This window comes from Euprymna scolopes, chromosome 6 (genome assembly GCF_053919585.1).
Source record: "Euprymna scolopes isolate OS-2025 chromosome 6, ASM5391958v1, whole genome shotgun sequence".
NCBI lineage: Eukaryota > Metazoa > Mollusca > Cephalopoda > Sepiida > Sepiolidae > Euprymna > Euprymna scolopes.
In genome coordinates this window covers 43729622-43746867 of record NC_136487.1, presented here as the reverse complement: position 1 = coordinate 43746867, position 17246 = coordinate 43729622, and the positions used below count along the sequence as shown (strand labels likewise).

The 17246-nt window shown below is 34.9% G+C and overlaps 1 protein-coding gene across 1 annotated transcript; it reads right to left on the bottom strand.

Annotated features, from left to right (window-relative positions):
• Window positions 1-16035: 16035 nt before the first annotated feature.
• LOC145278162 (histone-lysine N-methyltransferase SETMAR-like) lies at window positions 16036-16569 on the bottom strand. The gene has a single exon (XM_080130441.1). It carries the CDS (start codon window positions 16567-16569, stop codon window positions 16036-16038), a length of 534 nt encoding a protein of 177 aa, XP_079986567.1.
• Between the last annotated feature and the right edge of the window lie 677 nt (window positions 16570-17246).

The window sequence follows — 17246 nt, the reverse complement described above, 5'->3', positions numbered from 1 at the left end:
TATAAATACAGATTAAAACAACGTTATATCATGAAATATTAGTTTTCGTTGAAATTAAAAGAAAAAAAAAAGAAGCAACACAGTTGAAAAATATCGAACGTAAAAGGGCTTCCGAGTAACACCGAGTTGTGTTTTGTATGCATGCATATACAGGGTGTCCACAAAGTCTGGCTACTTAATGTAGCCAGACTTTGTTGACACCCTGTAGATTATGCAGCCAGACTTTATGGACACCATGTAGATTATGCAGCCAGACTTTGTGGACACCCTTTAGATTATGTATCCAGACTTTGTGGGCACCATGTAGATTATGTAGCCAGACTTTGTGGACACTATGTAGATTATGTATCCAGACTTTTTGGGCACCATGTAGATTATGTATCCAGACTTTGTGGGCATCATGTAGATTATGTAGCCAGACTTTGTGGACACCCTTTAGATTATGTATCCAGACATTGTGGGCACCTTTTAGATTATGTAGCCAGACTTTGTGGACACCCTGTAGATTATGCAGCCAGACTTTGTGGGCACCATGTAGATTATGCAGCCAGACTTTGTGGACACCCTTTAGATTATGTATCCAGACATTGTGGGCACCTTTTAGATTATGTATCCAGACATTGTGGGCACCATATAGATTATGCAGCCAGACTTTATGGGCACCATGTAGATTATGCAGCCAGACTTTGTGGGCACCATGTAGATTATGCAGCCAGACTTTGTGGACACCCTTTAGATTATGTATCCAGACATTGTGGGCACCTTTTAGATTATGTATCCAGACTTTGTGGGCACCATATAGATTATGCAGCCAGACTTTGTGGGCACCATGTAGATTATGCAGCCAGACATTGTAGGCAACTTTTAGATTATGTAGCCAGACTTTGTGGACACCCTGTAGATTATGCAGCCAGACTTTGTGGGCACCATGTAGATTATGCAGCCAGACTTTGTGGACACCCTTTAGATTATGTATCCAGACATTGTGGACACCCTTTAGATTATGTATCCAGACATTGTGGGCACCATGTAGATTATGTAGCCAGACATTGTGGGCACCATGTAGATTATGCAGCCATATAAAGCAAAATTCATACACTTCAGATAGATTAGAATAAAGTAATACATTAAAAATTATACGATTTTATTATTTAATAAAAATTTCAGGACAAGTTTGACACCTATTTCTAGAGAAGTTGAAAGTAACCCAGTGTGGATACTCCATTTAAGAATCCCCCATCGGGAGATGACCGAATGATACACATTAACGCCTGTATACATACTCCAAATAAGAGGAAATATATACTGTTGTAAATGCATCTTACCCGCTACTTAAATGGCTATAGAGCGAGGCTCGCCGTTTGTTTGCTTGTCTGTAAATAACAAGCAGCTGGAGAACTGCTAAAGTGGTGGGCGAGTGTTTCTTATAATGGACATTTGTTGAGGTCATTTGCGAGCACCGATTCAATGGAACGGTGGGTACAACTGCCAAATATCAACGCGATGGTTATACTTTCAATATTCGGTTAGAGAAAGGTGCCAGACAGCAGAACGAAACAGTACTGTATGTGTATAATATATATACACACACACACACACACATATATATATATATATATATTAGTATTGGGACGATTACTCAGAATCAGAATTGGGAATCGGAAAACTTGGAACTTTTTAAGGTACCGGAATCGGTATCGGAATCATCAAAAATGTGTGCCTATTTTCCGATTCCAAAAACGATTCCTTTAATAACCATTTTTATTTGATTTCGTTTAAAATAAAATAAACACTAACATAATCAATACTTATTAATTTTAAACTACCAGTAATACTAAAATCCATAGATCATTCTGCCATTCCTGAGTTTTTACGTTTTAGGAAATATAAGCACGTTTAACATGTGTTCTTATGGTAATCGGGGGGGGGGCATAAAATTTTATATTAAAATATTTAGAGATTTATAATAATCGGAATAGGAATCGATAATTGTATCGGAATCGAGAATTTAGTATGGAATCGGTAATTGTATCAGATAGAGAATAATATTGGAATTGTCCCATCACTAATATATATATATATATATATATATATATATATATATATATATATATATATATATATATATTTGTACATTTTGACAGCAAGTCATTATTCAAGTACGTCTGATTGGACACTTGGACACGACAGAGTTATTCTTTTTCCGATTTTTCTTTTTTTATTTCAGCTGGCATGGCTTCAGGAGAATATGGCTTTACAGCAACTTTTGGGCGCCATTTAATACAACATACCAGTTGAAATAAAAAAGACTGCTCGGCGAATGGAAATGATATCCAGAAAAATCGAAAAAAAGAATAAATCTGTCGTGTTCAATCAGACGTGCTTGAATATATATATATATATATATATATATATATATATATATATATATATATATATATAATTCAGACATTACCGTGTTTGACTATATGGTTAAGTGGCAGTTTTAGTCATTTAGAACTGCTTTAATGGTTCACCCCTCACTCATTTTTCGACTAAATTTCAAACAATTATTACAGTTTATATATAATCTTCTCAGCTATATTGTGTGTTGTGGTGGCACACATTCATTTGCATATGTGGATAGTAATTACACATAAAAAGGAAGACTCAGTTAGTCTGAGTGTGTGTTCACCAGAAGCCACCGAAGGCCGCCGAGAGCAGATATGTTTCTCCAGCAAAGACTCTCTTATTTGACACCATTATGTAAATATCCTGTAAATATACCTTTTCCGAATACATTTCTTATTTGATCTACCTTTGTTTGCTGAGTCGTCATTTGTATTGCTTTCTACGTTACTTGTTTCAACCTGCAAACTTAACATTGTGAAAAAAAAAATCAATTTTTGTTCAATAAAACAAAAATTATGATCAATTTACTGGTGCTCAAAACCCTAAAAAAAAAACAACAAAAAAACAAAAACAACTTAAGGAGGCAAGCGATGTTTTTTGTGACTGGTTTCCATAGCACTGCTGTTGCTACCAATTCACCGCTCTCGCAAAAAGAGAAGTAACAAGTGAAACAGAGAGAATGAAAGAATGAAAGGGAGATAATTGGGGGGATTTTATTGAAAGCAGATGAGTACATTGTTATTACATATGTGTATGTTATGTTCATGGGGGCAAGAAATAAGACTGAAATTAAACAAAGAACAAGTGAATTTACTGGAAGCCTGGAATAATTACGGATTACAATAGAAAAATGCGAGCATGAAAAGTAATATGGTTAAGCTTAAACATGGAAAAGAAAAAGAACTAGTTAAAGCTAGAAAAGAAAAGGACAAGATATTCTAGTAATAAATATAATAAATTTATAACTTAAAATATTGCAGTATTAAGGATTCTTTTAAAAAATTCAATTTATAACATTATATAATAACATTTTTAATGCTGCGATATTTTAAGTTATAAATTTATTATAGTTTTTACGAGAATATCCTGTTCTTTCCTTTTCCAGTTTTAACATCCAGTTTTTTTTTGTTTGTTTTTTTACACAGTGATCACCACTTATCAAGGCCCGGAAGCCACTCAGGGATAAGGGTTATTGCGAGTACATTACGTTAGTGTGGAGATTTGATGAAGTGTTTACTTAAGGGGGCGGTTCATTAGGAATTTGTTAACATTGGACTTGAAGATATCCAAGTTGTAGTCCAGTGGGAAGCAAGCAGACGGAACAGAGTTCCACAGGCGTGCAGTTCTAAGAAAGAATCTTTGTTCATGGAATCCACGTTTTGATTTAGGCACAGATAAAGAGTGGGGGAAATTTTTCACAGTGGATTCGGCTAGACGGGTGTTTTTCGTGAAAGATTGGCGAGGGGGGACCAGAGATTGGAGTTCAGATGAGCACCTGTCATGGAAATAACGATAAAACAAGGATAGGCTCGCAACGTCTCTTCTGTGGGAGAGAGGTTGCAGGGTAGAAAAAAGGGCATCCCCCACTAAGCCACGAAGTCTATTTTGTACTCTGTCAAGGCAGGGTAGGCTGTTTTTTGCAGCTCCTGCCCAGATATGGCAACAGTATTCCATCCTTGAACGTACTTGGCTTTAGTCCTTTACTTTTCCAGGTTTAAGCTTAACTATATAACTTTTCATGCTCACATTTTTCTATTGTAATAATTTATACATTGTATAAGTTAAAACTGATTGGAACGAGTAGATATACATTTTTAGGCCTGAGCAATTTTTATGAATTGGGTGTTCTTTGAATTAAAATAAAGAAGCAAAGCGGCACTGATGAGTTGTGGTACAACGAAACAGGACTGTATGTCGATGACTACAAATATATTTTAAGCCCCCCTCTTTGGGTAGAGCACTGTCGTAAATAATCTCACCCGCTACTTAATTGGCTGAAAAATGCGAAGCTCGTTGTTTGTTTACAAACAGACGATTTGAGCACTATAAAAGTGGTGGCGGGTGTCTATTTAAATAGACATTCATGCGAGTTATTTACGGGCATCGCCTTCATGGTCGAGTGGGAGAACTGCCGACTGTCAACACGACGGTTCTAGGTTCAATCCTTGCTTTGCTAGAGAGCGATGCTAGTCTAGCGACACTGATGAGTTGTGATACAACGAAACAGGACTGTATGTCGATGACTACAAATATATATATATATATATATGTATTTAGATATATATATATATATATATATATATATATACTTGGTTCAATAATCCCATATTAGTCAAGTCAAATTTAAAGTTGCACTTATGCAGACATGATAAAAACATTTTCAAATATTGACGTCAGATTTTATAACGGTTTTAGTTTCACAGATCACAGGTCAATGTGGTATAGTATTTCCCATTTTTGATTAAAGTTCACAAATAAGTGGTATTATTGATTTGATTTGTAAAATAATTTTTATCAGGTTAGTTGCTTGATTTATGTGGATTTTTTTAAATCGAAATTTGTATTGTTATGAGTTTAAATATTGTTGGTTTTATACACACACACACACACACACACACACACACACACACACACACACACACACACACACACACACACATATATATATATATATATTGTGTATTTAGAAAGCATGTTTTTACAACACGGAGTCTTTTTGCTTGATGAGCTTTTTTTGTAATTTTTAAATTGTTCGAATTGTTGTTATTTCTGGGTCGAATCTGTGCAACTGTGGAACTTTCTTGCACAGATTCGACCGAGAAATAAGAACGACAATTCGAATAACTGAAAAATTACAAAAAAAAAGCTCATTAAGCAAAAACACTCCATGCTGTTTAACAAACTTGTCTGAATATATATATATATATATATATATATATATATATATATATATATATATATATATATATGATTACTTCATTTAATCACATAAATTAAAATACGAAGATATAATTTTATGCGTAAATTTTTCAGTATTTACTTCAACAGTGCTCAATACATAGGTAGATCTAGGTAGTAAGTTATAAAAATATACATAGCATGTGCCTATAAACTACGTCAATCGCTTTATTGCAGATTAGTAAAATATAAATATTTCGCTAAATATATGTCACAAAAAAATAAAAATTGTATTATCAAATGACTGTTCCAAGTTTAGTTATTTCCCAAAATTTTATTCAAATCCACGCGATATTCACGAAGTTATGATATTTTATTTATTGTCAAGTAATCTATACTACCCATCACATTATTGCAGGTCTTTTAAAATACCAAAAAGGGGCGATTAACCGTTATCGAAAAGGAAAGGACTGTTGCTGGACTTGCAGAAAGATTGTTCAGCAAAGATTTAGCTATGAAGCTGGAAAGGAATCCAAGAACTTTAGCTTCATTCGTGAACAACCCCAACAACAAATCCAGAAAGGATAAAGGCACCAGGAGAAACCTTTCACATTGTGATATTTGGAAAATTTGTAGGGAAGTAAACCGAAACCCAAGCAGCACCAGTGCTTCCATTTTGCAAGAACTGGAATCGCTTCAAGATTCAGGCAGACCTGATGTAATTTGTTGAATGAAATGGCAAAGAACATCAAGACTAATCCAAGGTCTCCATTGAGAAAAAAACATAGGGAAAAAACGAATGGCTTGGGCACAGAATTACATGAAAATTGATTTCCAACGTGTCCTATTTACAGATGAGAACCGCGCTACTCTTGACGGTTCGGATGGATGAGCCAAAGTTTGGAACTCGAACCCCTTACAGAGTTCATCGCCAACAAGGAGGTGGAGGCATCATGTTTTGAACGGGAATCATTGGGGATAAGTTGGTTGGACCATTCCGAGTTCCAGAGGGTGTAAAACTTATCAGCAGTGCGTACACGGCCTTTTTGGATAAACATTTGTTACTATGACTAGATGACCTACTATTATCACGTCGCTTTCAGATGATTTTTATGCATTACAATGCACCATCCCATTCTGCTAGGGCGACTGAAGCCTTCCTTGAATCTTTAGGCTTTTTTGGAGAAACCCTCATGAGCTGGCCACCGTGTTCTCCGGATCTTAACCTCATTGAACATCTCTGGTCACTATTGAAAAGAGATGTTTATGAGGGAGGAGATCAATACTTCAAAGAATGCCCTGTGGAGGAAAATAGTTGATGTCGCCAGAACCATAACTCCTTTTCAGATCAAACAATTGACTTCTTTGGTGGACAAAAGGTTGTTTAAAGTTATTTAAAAAAATGGTGGATATGGCGATGAATAATTCATTTTTTTTAGGCTTAACACCTAAGATGTGCTTTTGTTTATTATTTTTTAACAGAAAAATATAATAAAAAGTGATGTTTTCATCATAAGACATTGTATTTTTGCCCTAATACGACATTTTAAGAGACCTGCAATAAAGCGATGGACAGTAAAAATTCCTTGATAAAGAATAAAATGTCATAACTTTGTGAATATCGCATGATTTTGAATAAAATCTTTGGAAATAACTAACCTTAAAACAGTCATTTGATTATATAATTTTTATTTTTTTTTTAAATATATTTAATGAAATATTAATATTTTACTAATCTGCAATAAAGCGATTGACACAGTTTATATAAACGCGCGGCAACCACAACTTTTCGCATAAGCCTGGCAAATTCTCATGAGAATGAAACCCGGAATCTTCTGTGTAGCTTAATTGCCATATATATTTTCATAACTTACTACTATACACACACACACACACACACACACACACACACACACACACACACACACACACATATACATATATATATATATATATATATATATATATATATATATATATATATATATATATATTGCCACTGGTATTTAGCAATGTCTACTCAGGAGAGGTGTGGTTAGAGATTGCGCACCTCCTGCCACAAAAATTTCATGCGCACGTACCATTACAGTGGGTATCCACAGTCTGTCAAGACTGAAGGAGCCTTTAGCTTTATGTGTATTTATATTGTTATTGTTATTATTGCTCAATAGTAAACGCAAAATGATTTTCGGTGCGGATCGAATGAAGCGATGATTACTGCAAATCTGGAGAAACTTGTTGTCACTTGTACTCCAGGGAACACCGCCTATTTTTTTGTTAGTGAGATAACGTTAGTGTCTGCTATGTTACATGGTTTGGACCCTCGATGATCGTCCAAAAATCAAAAATTAATATAGATAGAATAATTAATTTTCGTAGGATTGGTGACATTTATTGGGTAGATTTCTACCAGTATTTTGTTTAATTCTTTATTTTTGAGGGATTATCGAGGGTCAAAATGGCTATGATAAAACCGACATTTTCTTTTACTTCTAACTCAAAAGACTTGACAATATTGTTTCAAAGTAAATAAATGGTCTAAAATAAATTAAAACAAAATAACTTATCCAGGTATGGCGGAAGAATAATTTATCTTGTCTTTGGTAATATTTATTTGTTGTATATTTATATTATTATATATTATTTTTTTGTTAGTGAGATAACACTGTTAATTATATGATGAGTCTCAGCCAGTAAATATTAATTATGATATTAAATTTATTTGAATTAAAATAATTCTGATAGAAATAAAATAGTAGAAATAAAGAGGGTTCAATTGGAAAGTTATAATTGCTCTTTGCATAATGACTTTCTAACGAATAGCCTAATTTGCCAGGCTTTAATATATACAGATAAAAATCTAACAGCAACGAAAGTACTCCACAGAGGGATCTAGTTTGCTTTTATAAGATGGTCTCTCATAAAAATCCATTTAATAACAAAAGCATAGATATAATATTGGGTGACTGAATCGCGAAGTGACTCAAACGAATCCTAAAAAAGAAACGACTCTAATTGCTACACTGTTTCTTTCCCCGGTTCTTTGAAATTCGCTTTCTTCGTCACTTCTGAAAACAATTAAGTTTCACAGAAACGCGTAAACTGAAAATATATTCAACCAAAGAAAATTATTTCAAACACAAAAAATAACACATCTACGTGAAAAGTATAAGCCAGTGCGAACTTAGAAACTCTTATGAGACCTGGTCAACAAAATCAGGTTTATTTAGTGTTCACCAGCTGAAAGAAACCGTGAACGTCACTTACCCCCACCCTCCCCATCCCGTACCTTTGTAATGGGTGAGGAAAATCGCGAAAGAAAAGGACTCAATGACTCACGTACCAGCTTTTATCAACTCGCGCAAATCTATACACGCATTAACAAGAACAAGGTAAACCAACGCACACACATACACAATGCCACACTGCCAAATGCTCGCATACGTATATATGCATATTATCACACTATAAACATTTTGAATTGTGCCTATTTACTTGACTATCTTTACCAAACACGTGTTTGCACTATGAATATTTTTCACGATTGAAAGTAGCTTATCGAATCATTTATGGTAACTTAAAGTTAGTGGAAAATCTCCAATCATCTAACCGGAAATTTTAAAATAGGCAAGAGTATGAATATTTTTAGATTATCTATATAAGTTTTGTGTAAATGACAAACTGAAATATTGCATTCCAAAGATGTCAACATTTTCTTCCATCAAAGAGGGATCTCTCGTATTGTTTACATTCTTCGGACTACTATCCTCATCTTCAGTGTTTCGGTCGATGTAACCTCCGACCTTCCTCAGATGTATATTGCCGAACTCGAGCATATTTCTGTCGGACTCGAGAGTCTGCACAGAATTTCGAACGGAACCCTTTGTACTCGAGTGTAGTTTGTTCTCGATCCGTCAGCCATGACTGCGTGAAAGTAATAACTCGCAATTATTATTTTGAGTGTTGTCCGCACTAAACATTTAATTTCTAGAAAAGTGTAAGTTTTGCAATTGAATTACCAAGTGCTTTATCCACTACGCCACAGGTTCTTGCATGATCTCTCTAAACTAAGGCAGAGAACAAAACATATCCAAGGACACGTATTCCGATAGAATAATTTATTCATTTCAGTCTGTCAGAAAACCTAGAAATACTTTAAAATCAACTTTTGCACAGAAAGAATAAATAATTAAATAAATAATCCGTCTCCAATATAATTGGTCTTGGATATGACCTTAAACTATATCCAGTGGTGAGGCCCCTGCTTGCGAGCTTTGGGGAGCATGGAGCCACCCTTTAATTACCATTACTCCCAGGTCCACTCTGACCCGGAGTGATAATACCTGTTAGGGTCCCAACTATGGGTTAAATAGAAACCGACTTGAAAACAACAAACATATTCTATTAAAAATTTTTTCTTCAAAATCACTGGATTCGGCATTAAATAACCCGAAAAGGGTTGATATGCCGTAAAACAAAAACAACCAACCAATATAATTAATAACCTAAAATTCAAAAACATAAAATAAAAAAAGCGTTTAAATAATAAATCAAAATAAATACAGATAATGTAATCTTACAGAAAAAAGATAAACCCGAAACCAATTTTAGCTGATCTCCGATATAAATAAAAACAAACATTGCTTTTAAAAAGAAACTATAAAGTAATAGAGAAAAATAAACATGTAATTTTAGAAATAAACTCACACAAATGCATGTTTGTTGTGATTCCACGCGTTGTGTAAGGACAGACGCTGAAAACAACGGATTAACAAAGCTAATGCTAGTCAATAAAGAGGTGTTGAAGAAGGGTGTTAATGGAGTCAATTAAAACTGAGTAGCTTGTTTAATTTAGAGAAATTATATAAGAGTCACTTTGTGTGTGTGTGAGAAACGACTGAGTGTATCGCACAAATTTCACTCAAAAGTAATGCATATGTCTAGCAGTGATATTACTAGGGCTATGACAACAGCATATTCTTTTCATTGTTTTGACTCTTGAGCATATATCCGACACAGACACAGTTAATCAACCGAGAATCACATCACTCTATATAAAAGCATATAAGATATCAACGGATACACACTCGAGAGTCCACACAATGAAAAGAATACGCTGTTGTCATAGCCCTAGTTATTACATATATTTTGTATAAAAATTCATCCGATAAGTAAAATTTGAATAAATCATTTCTTCTTAAAAAAGAGTCTTATTGCCATCTGGAGTTACAGCTTCATGGTAGAGGATCAACTATCAAATAATCCCCTGTTCGAATAATCCCCTGTTCAAACCCGGGTGTACCTCACCTTTTTATGTTAATTGTTTTTTAATGAGTTCAATTTACGATAAAAGAAGAGGTACCATTTAAAATCGGCACAGATCATTTTTTCGTTTGTATATTTTAAAACTAAGCATTTTTTTTTTTTACACAGTGATCACCACTTATCAAGGCCCGGAAGCCACTCAGGGATAAGGGTTATTGCAAGTACATTACGTTAGTGTGGAGATTTGCTGAAGTGTTTACTTAAGGGGGCGGTTCATTAGGAATTTGTTAACATTGGACTTGAAGACATCCAAGTTGTAGTCCGGAGGGAAGCAGGCAGACGGAACAGAGTTCCACAGGCGTTCAGTTCTAAGAAAGAAGCTTTGTTCATGGAATCCGCGTTTTGATTTAGGCACAGATATAGAGTGGGGGAAATTTTTCACAGTGGATTCAGCTAGAAGCATTAATCAGAAGTAACTTTTCCAGGGAATTCATCGTCAAGCCCAAATATCAGCTGATATGATATTGTAAACAAATGTAGATGGAATTTGATGAACGACATTATCATTATTATTTTGTTTATTTCTATTTTTATTTATTTTTATTTTCTTTTGTGAATTAGTCTATTGGGCAAATTATTCCTCATAATAATCAATATAACAATATATACGCAATCTGCATAAATTAAAATATCATGTTTAAACATATTGTACAATCGGGCAACGCCGGTCGTCCAGCTCATTTAGAGATAGAAAGGAAGGGGAGAAAATTAGTACAAAAGTGAAAAAGATTTCAGGCCTTTTTACAATAGCTAACAAAATAAAAAATCTCTGATGGCACGGAAGAAAAATAATATAAATATACAACAAATAAATATTACCAAAGACAAGATAAATTATTCTTCCGCCATACCTGGATAATTTATTTTGTTTTAATATATTTTAGACCATTTATTTAGTTTGAAACAACAATATTATTAAGTTTGTTGAGTTAGAACTAAAAAAAATGTCGGTTTTATCATAGCCATTTTGACCTTCGATAATCCTTCAAAAATGAAGAATTAAACCAAATACTGGTAGAAATCTATCCAAAAAATGTCATCAATCCTACGAAAATTTAATATTCTATCACTATTTTGCTTAATTTTTGATTTTTGGACGGTTATCGAGGGTCCAAACTATATAACATAGCCGCCATTTCTTTTGTTTTAACTGAGCAGACAACTTTTGTTTCAAAGTAAATCAACGCTTTAAAATAAATTAAAACATAAAAATTATCCAGGGCGATAGAATTGTAACTTATCTTGCCTGTGTTAATATTTATTTATTTTATATATATTTTTTTTATTTTTTTGTTTTGTTTTTGCTATTGTAAAAAAATTCCCAAGATCTCAATAGCGTTGAATTTGATAGTCTCAAGAAAGAGAAATGTAATATCTTTTCTGTGATCGAAAAATTAATGTTTTATTTGGCTTATTTGGACTACGTTTTTTTTTTATCTTGGATTCTATTCTCAATATATCAGTTAACGCAACCCCCGACCTTCTTCAATTGCGTGTCATCCAACTCAGGAATCTGTACAGAATTTCGAATGAGACCCTTTATATATTCCACAGAATAACTTCATCTCCTTCCGTCAAGCATAATTGTTTAGAAGTTTTAAGCAATTCGTAATTATATTCTTAGTATCACTCGTACTGGAGATTGAGCCACCAAAATACTCAATAAGAATTTATTAGTATTTAACACTATTATCCATTACGCCACGAGCCATTGCGGACAATTCTAGAATGAATGTCAGGAGCCTTAAAACCATTCTCATTTTATATGTGCAGTCTTACTGCTTATTAATGTCATATCGGCCGAACGTTGTCAGATTAACATTTAAGATTACATTAATAATATGAATAATCGAAATAATGGGTCATTCCGATTATGGGTTATTCTGATTATTCACACTGCTATTCTCATCTTCGTTGTTATTCCCAAAATGTTTGCGTGCGCCGATGTAACCTCCAATCACGTTGAGAACAGTAGTCCGAATAATCCAAATAATAGAAATTATTAATCCTCATTTAAAAAATTCCGAAACAAAAATAATTTTGAATTCATTCTCTGTGTGTGTGTGTGTGTGTGTGTGTGTGTGTGTGTGTGTGTGTGTGTGTGTGTGTGTGTGTGTGTGTGTGTGTGTGTGTGTGGACTGCTATCCTCATCTTCATAGTTGTTGTTTCACTACGTTTCGGTTAACTCATCCTCTGGCATCCTTCAGTTGATTAATTGCGACGGGATAGGAATGCTAAGTCTTATAACTGTACCCCCGGTAATTACTGCCTCCCATAGTTGTTGCTGTCTCACCACGTTTTGCCCAACTAATCCTCTGGCCTGCTTTGGGTAGGATAAAAACCGCTATCTTAAGACAATGCTCAACTGGAACTGTAGAGACTCAACGTCTCTATCCACTGCGCAAAAAATAAATAAATAAATAAATAAATAAAATAATAATAATAATGCATACACAGATTACTCATGAACAAAGCTTCTTTCTTAGAACTGCACGCCTGTGGAACGCTTTTCCGCTTACCTGTTTCCCTCCCGACTTCAACCTGGATGTCTTCAAGTCCAACACAAACAAATTCCTGATGAACCGCCCCTCTAAGTAATGACACCTTACCAATTCTCCAATACTATGTCTACACCATCCCTTTGATTACTGTACACTGAATACTGAATATTTCTACATTGTCTGTATATTATTGTACGGAGGGGTGCTAGGTCATTCCATTATAACAATTAATAACTTTCTTATTTCTATTTGATCGCTATTAAAGTTTGAGTTATTACTATTTCTAGTATCTTGACTATAGTTTTCTTAGTCTTATGTTTATGAATCAATATAATTTTATTATCATTTTTGATGCCCCACTCAAAAAGACAAAAAACAAAACAAAAAATACATACCTTTTACTCTATATAATGATTAAAGAATTTGTTCTTGGCTTCATTTCAGACAACGAGATTTCTTGGCTTTCTGATTTTCACTCGTCACTTAAAATGGTTCGTCCAAAAAAAAAGAAACATTTTTACTCGTGAAATTTTGCGTGGCAGAACAGATATATAAAATATACTAATAAATATCCATTGATCTTTAATATATAGGGAATGGTGTTATTAAAAAAGAAGTTCTCTGTAAGGGTCATTTTTGTGGGTGTCTTATTTTCTGACAAGGCTTTGATAAATCGATGCGTTGAATTGCCTTCTTTTGGCGATCTTCGCCACACGACGATAAGAACGCCAAATCTTTATCTTCATTAGTTGGTCATCCGTCAATGAAAACTCACTATCTGACACACTGGCACAAACTCGCAAATAGTGACACGACGTACTTAATAGTGTAATTGATGAGAGACTGTCGATGTCGAAGAAATAAGCGAACATTGGCTCAAGCCAAGCGAAACATGACAGACGAAGAAACATTTTTTTTTCTGTAAATTCCGATAAACTATATTTTGAACTCTGCTTGACAAACATCGTAGACTAATGGATTTAAAAGTTAAAAGAATTGAAATGGGGAGAGTCACATTAAATTGGGGAAAACACAACAACCAAGAATTACTTACACGTTTTAGAGTAGTGTCCTCAGCATCTTTTTTTTTTTTTTTTTTAAATATTTTCAAAAGGTTAAAAAGCCGGTATATTCTCTGGTCTCCTCCAACTGTGTTTGGTCGTAGTTGGTAACCCTCTCTAAATTTGTAACTAAATTCTTTATTTAATTTACTGTTCTCATATCATTTTCCATGCTTTTTAGATGTTTCGTATCAAATCATTTATATATACTGTGTATAGTCGTGGTGAATAGAAGACTTGCATATCTGCCAATGATGACGGTTCTTACATAATCAAGTGCAGTTAAACGCAGCCCACAACGAAAATAATCTTGACCAACCCGACTAGCAGCAAATTATTAATACATTCATCATAGAAATACTTAGATACCGGAAGATTAGTTTCTTTCCTTGGTTCTGTTTGCCTTTGGAATTCACTCACCGCTCCCAGTTTTCCGACTGAACAAACATATAAATTTGATGTAATATGGATCACCATCTTCTTGCCAACTATCTAACCACGTTAGTCCCTATAAATATGGCTTTTTATCACAGTCGTGTTGTACGCTTCGGTACAATATGACTTGTTTGGAGTGGACAAAGTAAAAAAGAAACGCTGCTATGGTTACACTGTTGTGAAAGATGAAATATGGATGACCCTCTCCGTTAAGTTTCTGAATGTTTTAGATGATGCTTGATAATTTGTATTTTTTTAGAATATTCGGACTATTGTTCTCATCTTGAGTTTTATTTTCACAATAATTCGGTCAATATAACCCCCGGCCTTTTTCAGGTGTATCATATCGAACTCGGGCATCTGCACAGAATTTCGAACTGGTGCTGCATGTCCTTGTTTCGGGTAGAAGTTTTAAACAATTCGTAACTTTTAGCGCCGTCGGCACTGAGGATTGAACTTCAAGAAGAGTTTTGTTTGAAGCTAAATTTTACCTAATACTTTATCCGTTACGCCACGGACAATTCTACTATGAATATTTAGAGCCCTAAACCTATTTTTGTTTTTAGATGTATACTCCTTCTATGTATTTATATGGATCACTACATAGTAATACATAAAGTTCGAAAATATTGTTCGAAAGTATGGATCATAGATGACACAAAAAATGAGATTAGTAGTTCGAATATTCGAAATAATACAAATGGAAACGAGTTGTTTTGTCTGTAAGAAAAATAAAAGTAGACGTTGATTTTGACTGGCACCGTGCAAGTTTGCGAGTCTCTACAAAATTTAATCCAGATCGGCCCAATAATTTGCGTGAAAAAGGAAATTTTCATTGGTTATGCTCGTTTTATTATATTACGTTAATTATTTTTAAGTTACGAAGGTTGTTCAAAAAGTAATGCTTCCTATTTTTTAACTCAAAATTCTGAAAAGTTACGAAGATGGGAGTAGTACCATTAAAACAAGCAACCTTTTGTGCTCTGTTCTACATAATCATCGCCGTCCGTTCTCAATGCAGATTTACCAGTGATAAACGAAAGTCTTGTGGTAAAAGTCAATGCCTGCCGAGGCGGTTCATTTTTCCACGACTACAGTCACGGCGTGGCTGGGAAAATGCTGCCCACGTGATACGTCCTTCAGAGGTCCGAACAAGTAGAAGTCTGACGGTGCCAGATTGAGAAAATGATCCATTCGGTGGGTGATAGCACCGTCCTGCCGAACTTTGTCACACAATCCGTGGTCTACAAACTTGTGTGTGGCCTGGCGTTGTCGTGTTGCAAACGGAATGCTTCCTTTTTCTCGTGCTTTCCAGGTCTTCATCTTTGTCAACGTTTCAACGTAACGGTCGAAATTAGTCGCGAATTCTGCTCCAAGAAATGTAGGAGGATGACGTCTTTTTCTGTCCCAAAAGTCGATTCACATCATTTTTCCTGTAGATGTATGTGTCTTGAAATTATTCGTCTTTGCGGGGGAGCGCGAGTGGCGTCATTCCATCGACTGCCGTTTAGATTGCGGTTCGTAGTGGTGCACCACGTCTCGTTACAAATGGTGATGGGGTCCAAGAATCCGTCATCGCCTTCGAACTGACTCAACAAGTCCAAACAGACATCCTGTCGATGGTCCTTTTGGTCCTGCGTGAGTATTCGTGCAATCCACAAAGTACACACTTTGCTGTATCCTAGGACTAACAACATCATTTCCAATGCACTAACACCCACGTTCAACTCTATACGCATTTCATTCACTGCAATCCGCAGATCAGTAAAGATAAGTTGGTTGAGGCACACAGTGTTTTCTGGGGCGGTGGCTGTGCATGAGCGTCCGGAGCGCTCTTTGTAACTCCCATCTCTGTCGCTACTCTGAAATCGACGAACCCATTTCCTAACTGTCATAACTGTGCTGATATTAACTGCAAACGCTTCGTAAACGTTCAAAAGGCGCCAGCGAATGTTCATCGGTTCAATTTTTTCTGAATAGAGGAATTCAATGACACATCTCTGTTTCTGATGCACGTCCATAACAGGAGGTTGCTTTCTTAGAATCTCGTACCATCAAAATCTGCAACAGACAAAGTTTTCAGGTTATGAATGCATAAGTTTAGTCATTAAAACAATGCAATTTGCAATCCCTTTTGACCATTCGGGCGGAATAAAAAATAGGAGGCATTAATTTTGGAATGACTTTCATAAAATTGTGTTTTAGGTTTTTGGTCAATCTTTTTATCCGCTTATTTGCGTGTTTTCAATCGTAAAATAATTTACCTCTTGTTAAGAAAATGTAGTTTTGTAAGTGCTGTGAAATTAGTTGCATGTAAATAAGATGACATACAGCTGACACGTCTGGGAAGGTGTCATTCAGTGCACTATTTCTTGCATTGACTGAGTATAAAATCGGCTTCGAAATCTAGTACTAGATTATCTCTCTTCCTTACAGAAAAGATTTGGCTAATCTTTTCATACTCTATAGTTCTTTTTACGTAAGATGCTCGACTGAGCTCCAATCTTTCGTTATTCCTGTAAGACATTCAAAGCCGGAGGAACTCGACTATTTATTACTACTACAAAGAACTTTCTTTTCCGCATACAATTACAATAAAACCAAATGGAATTTAATTTTGCGGAGTTTTTTTTTC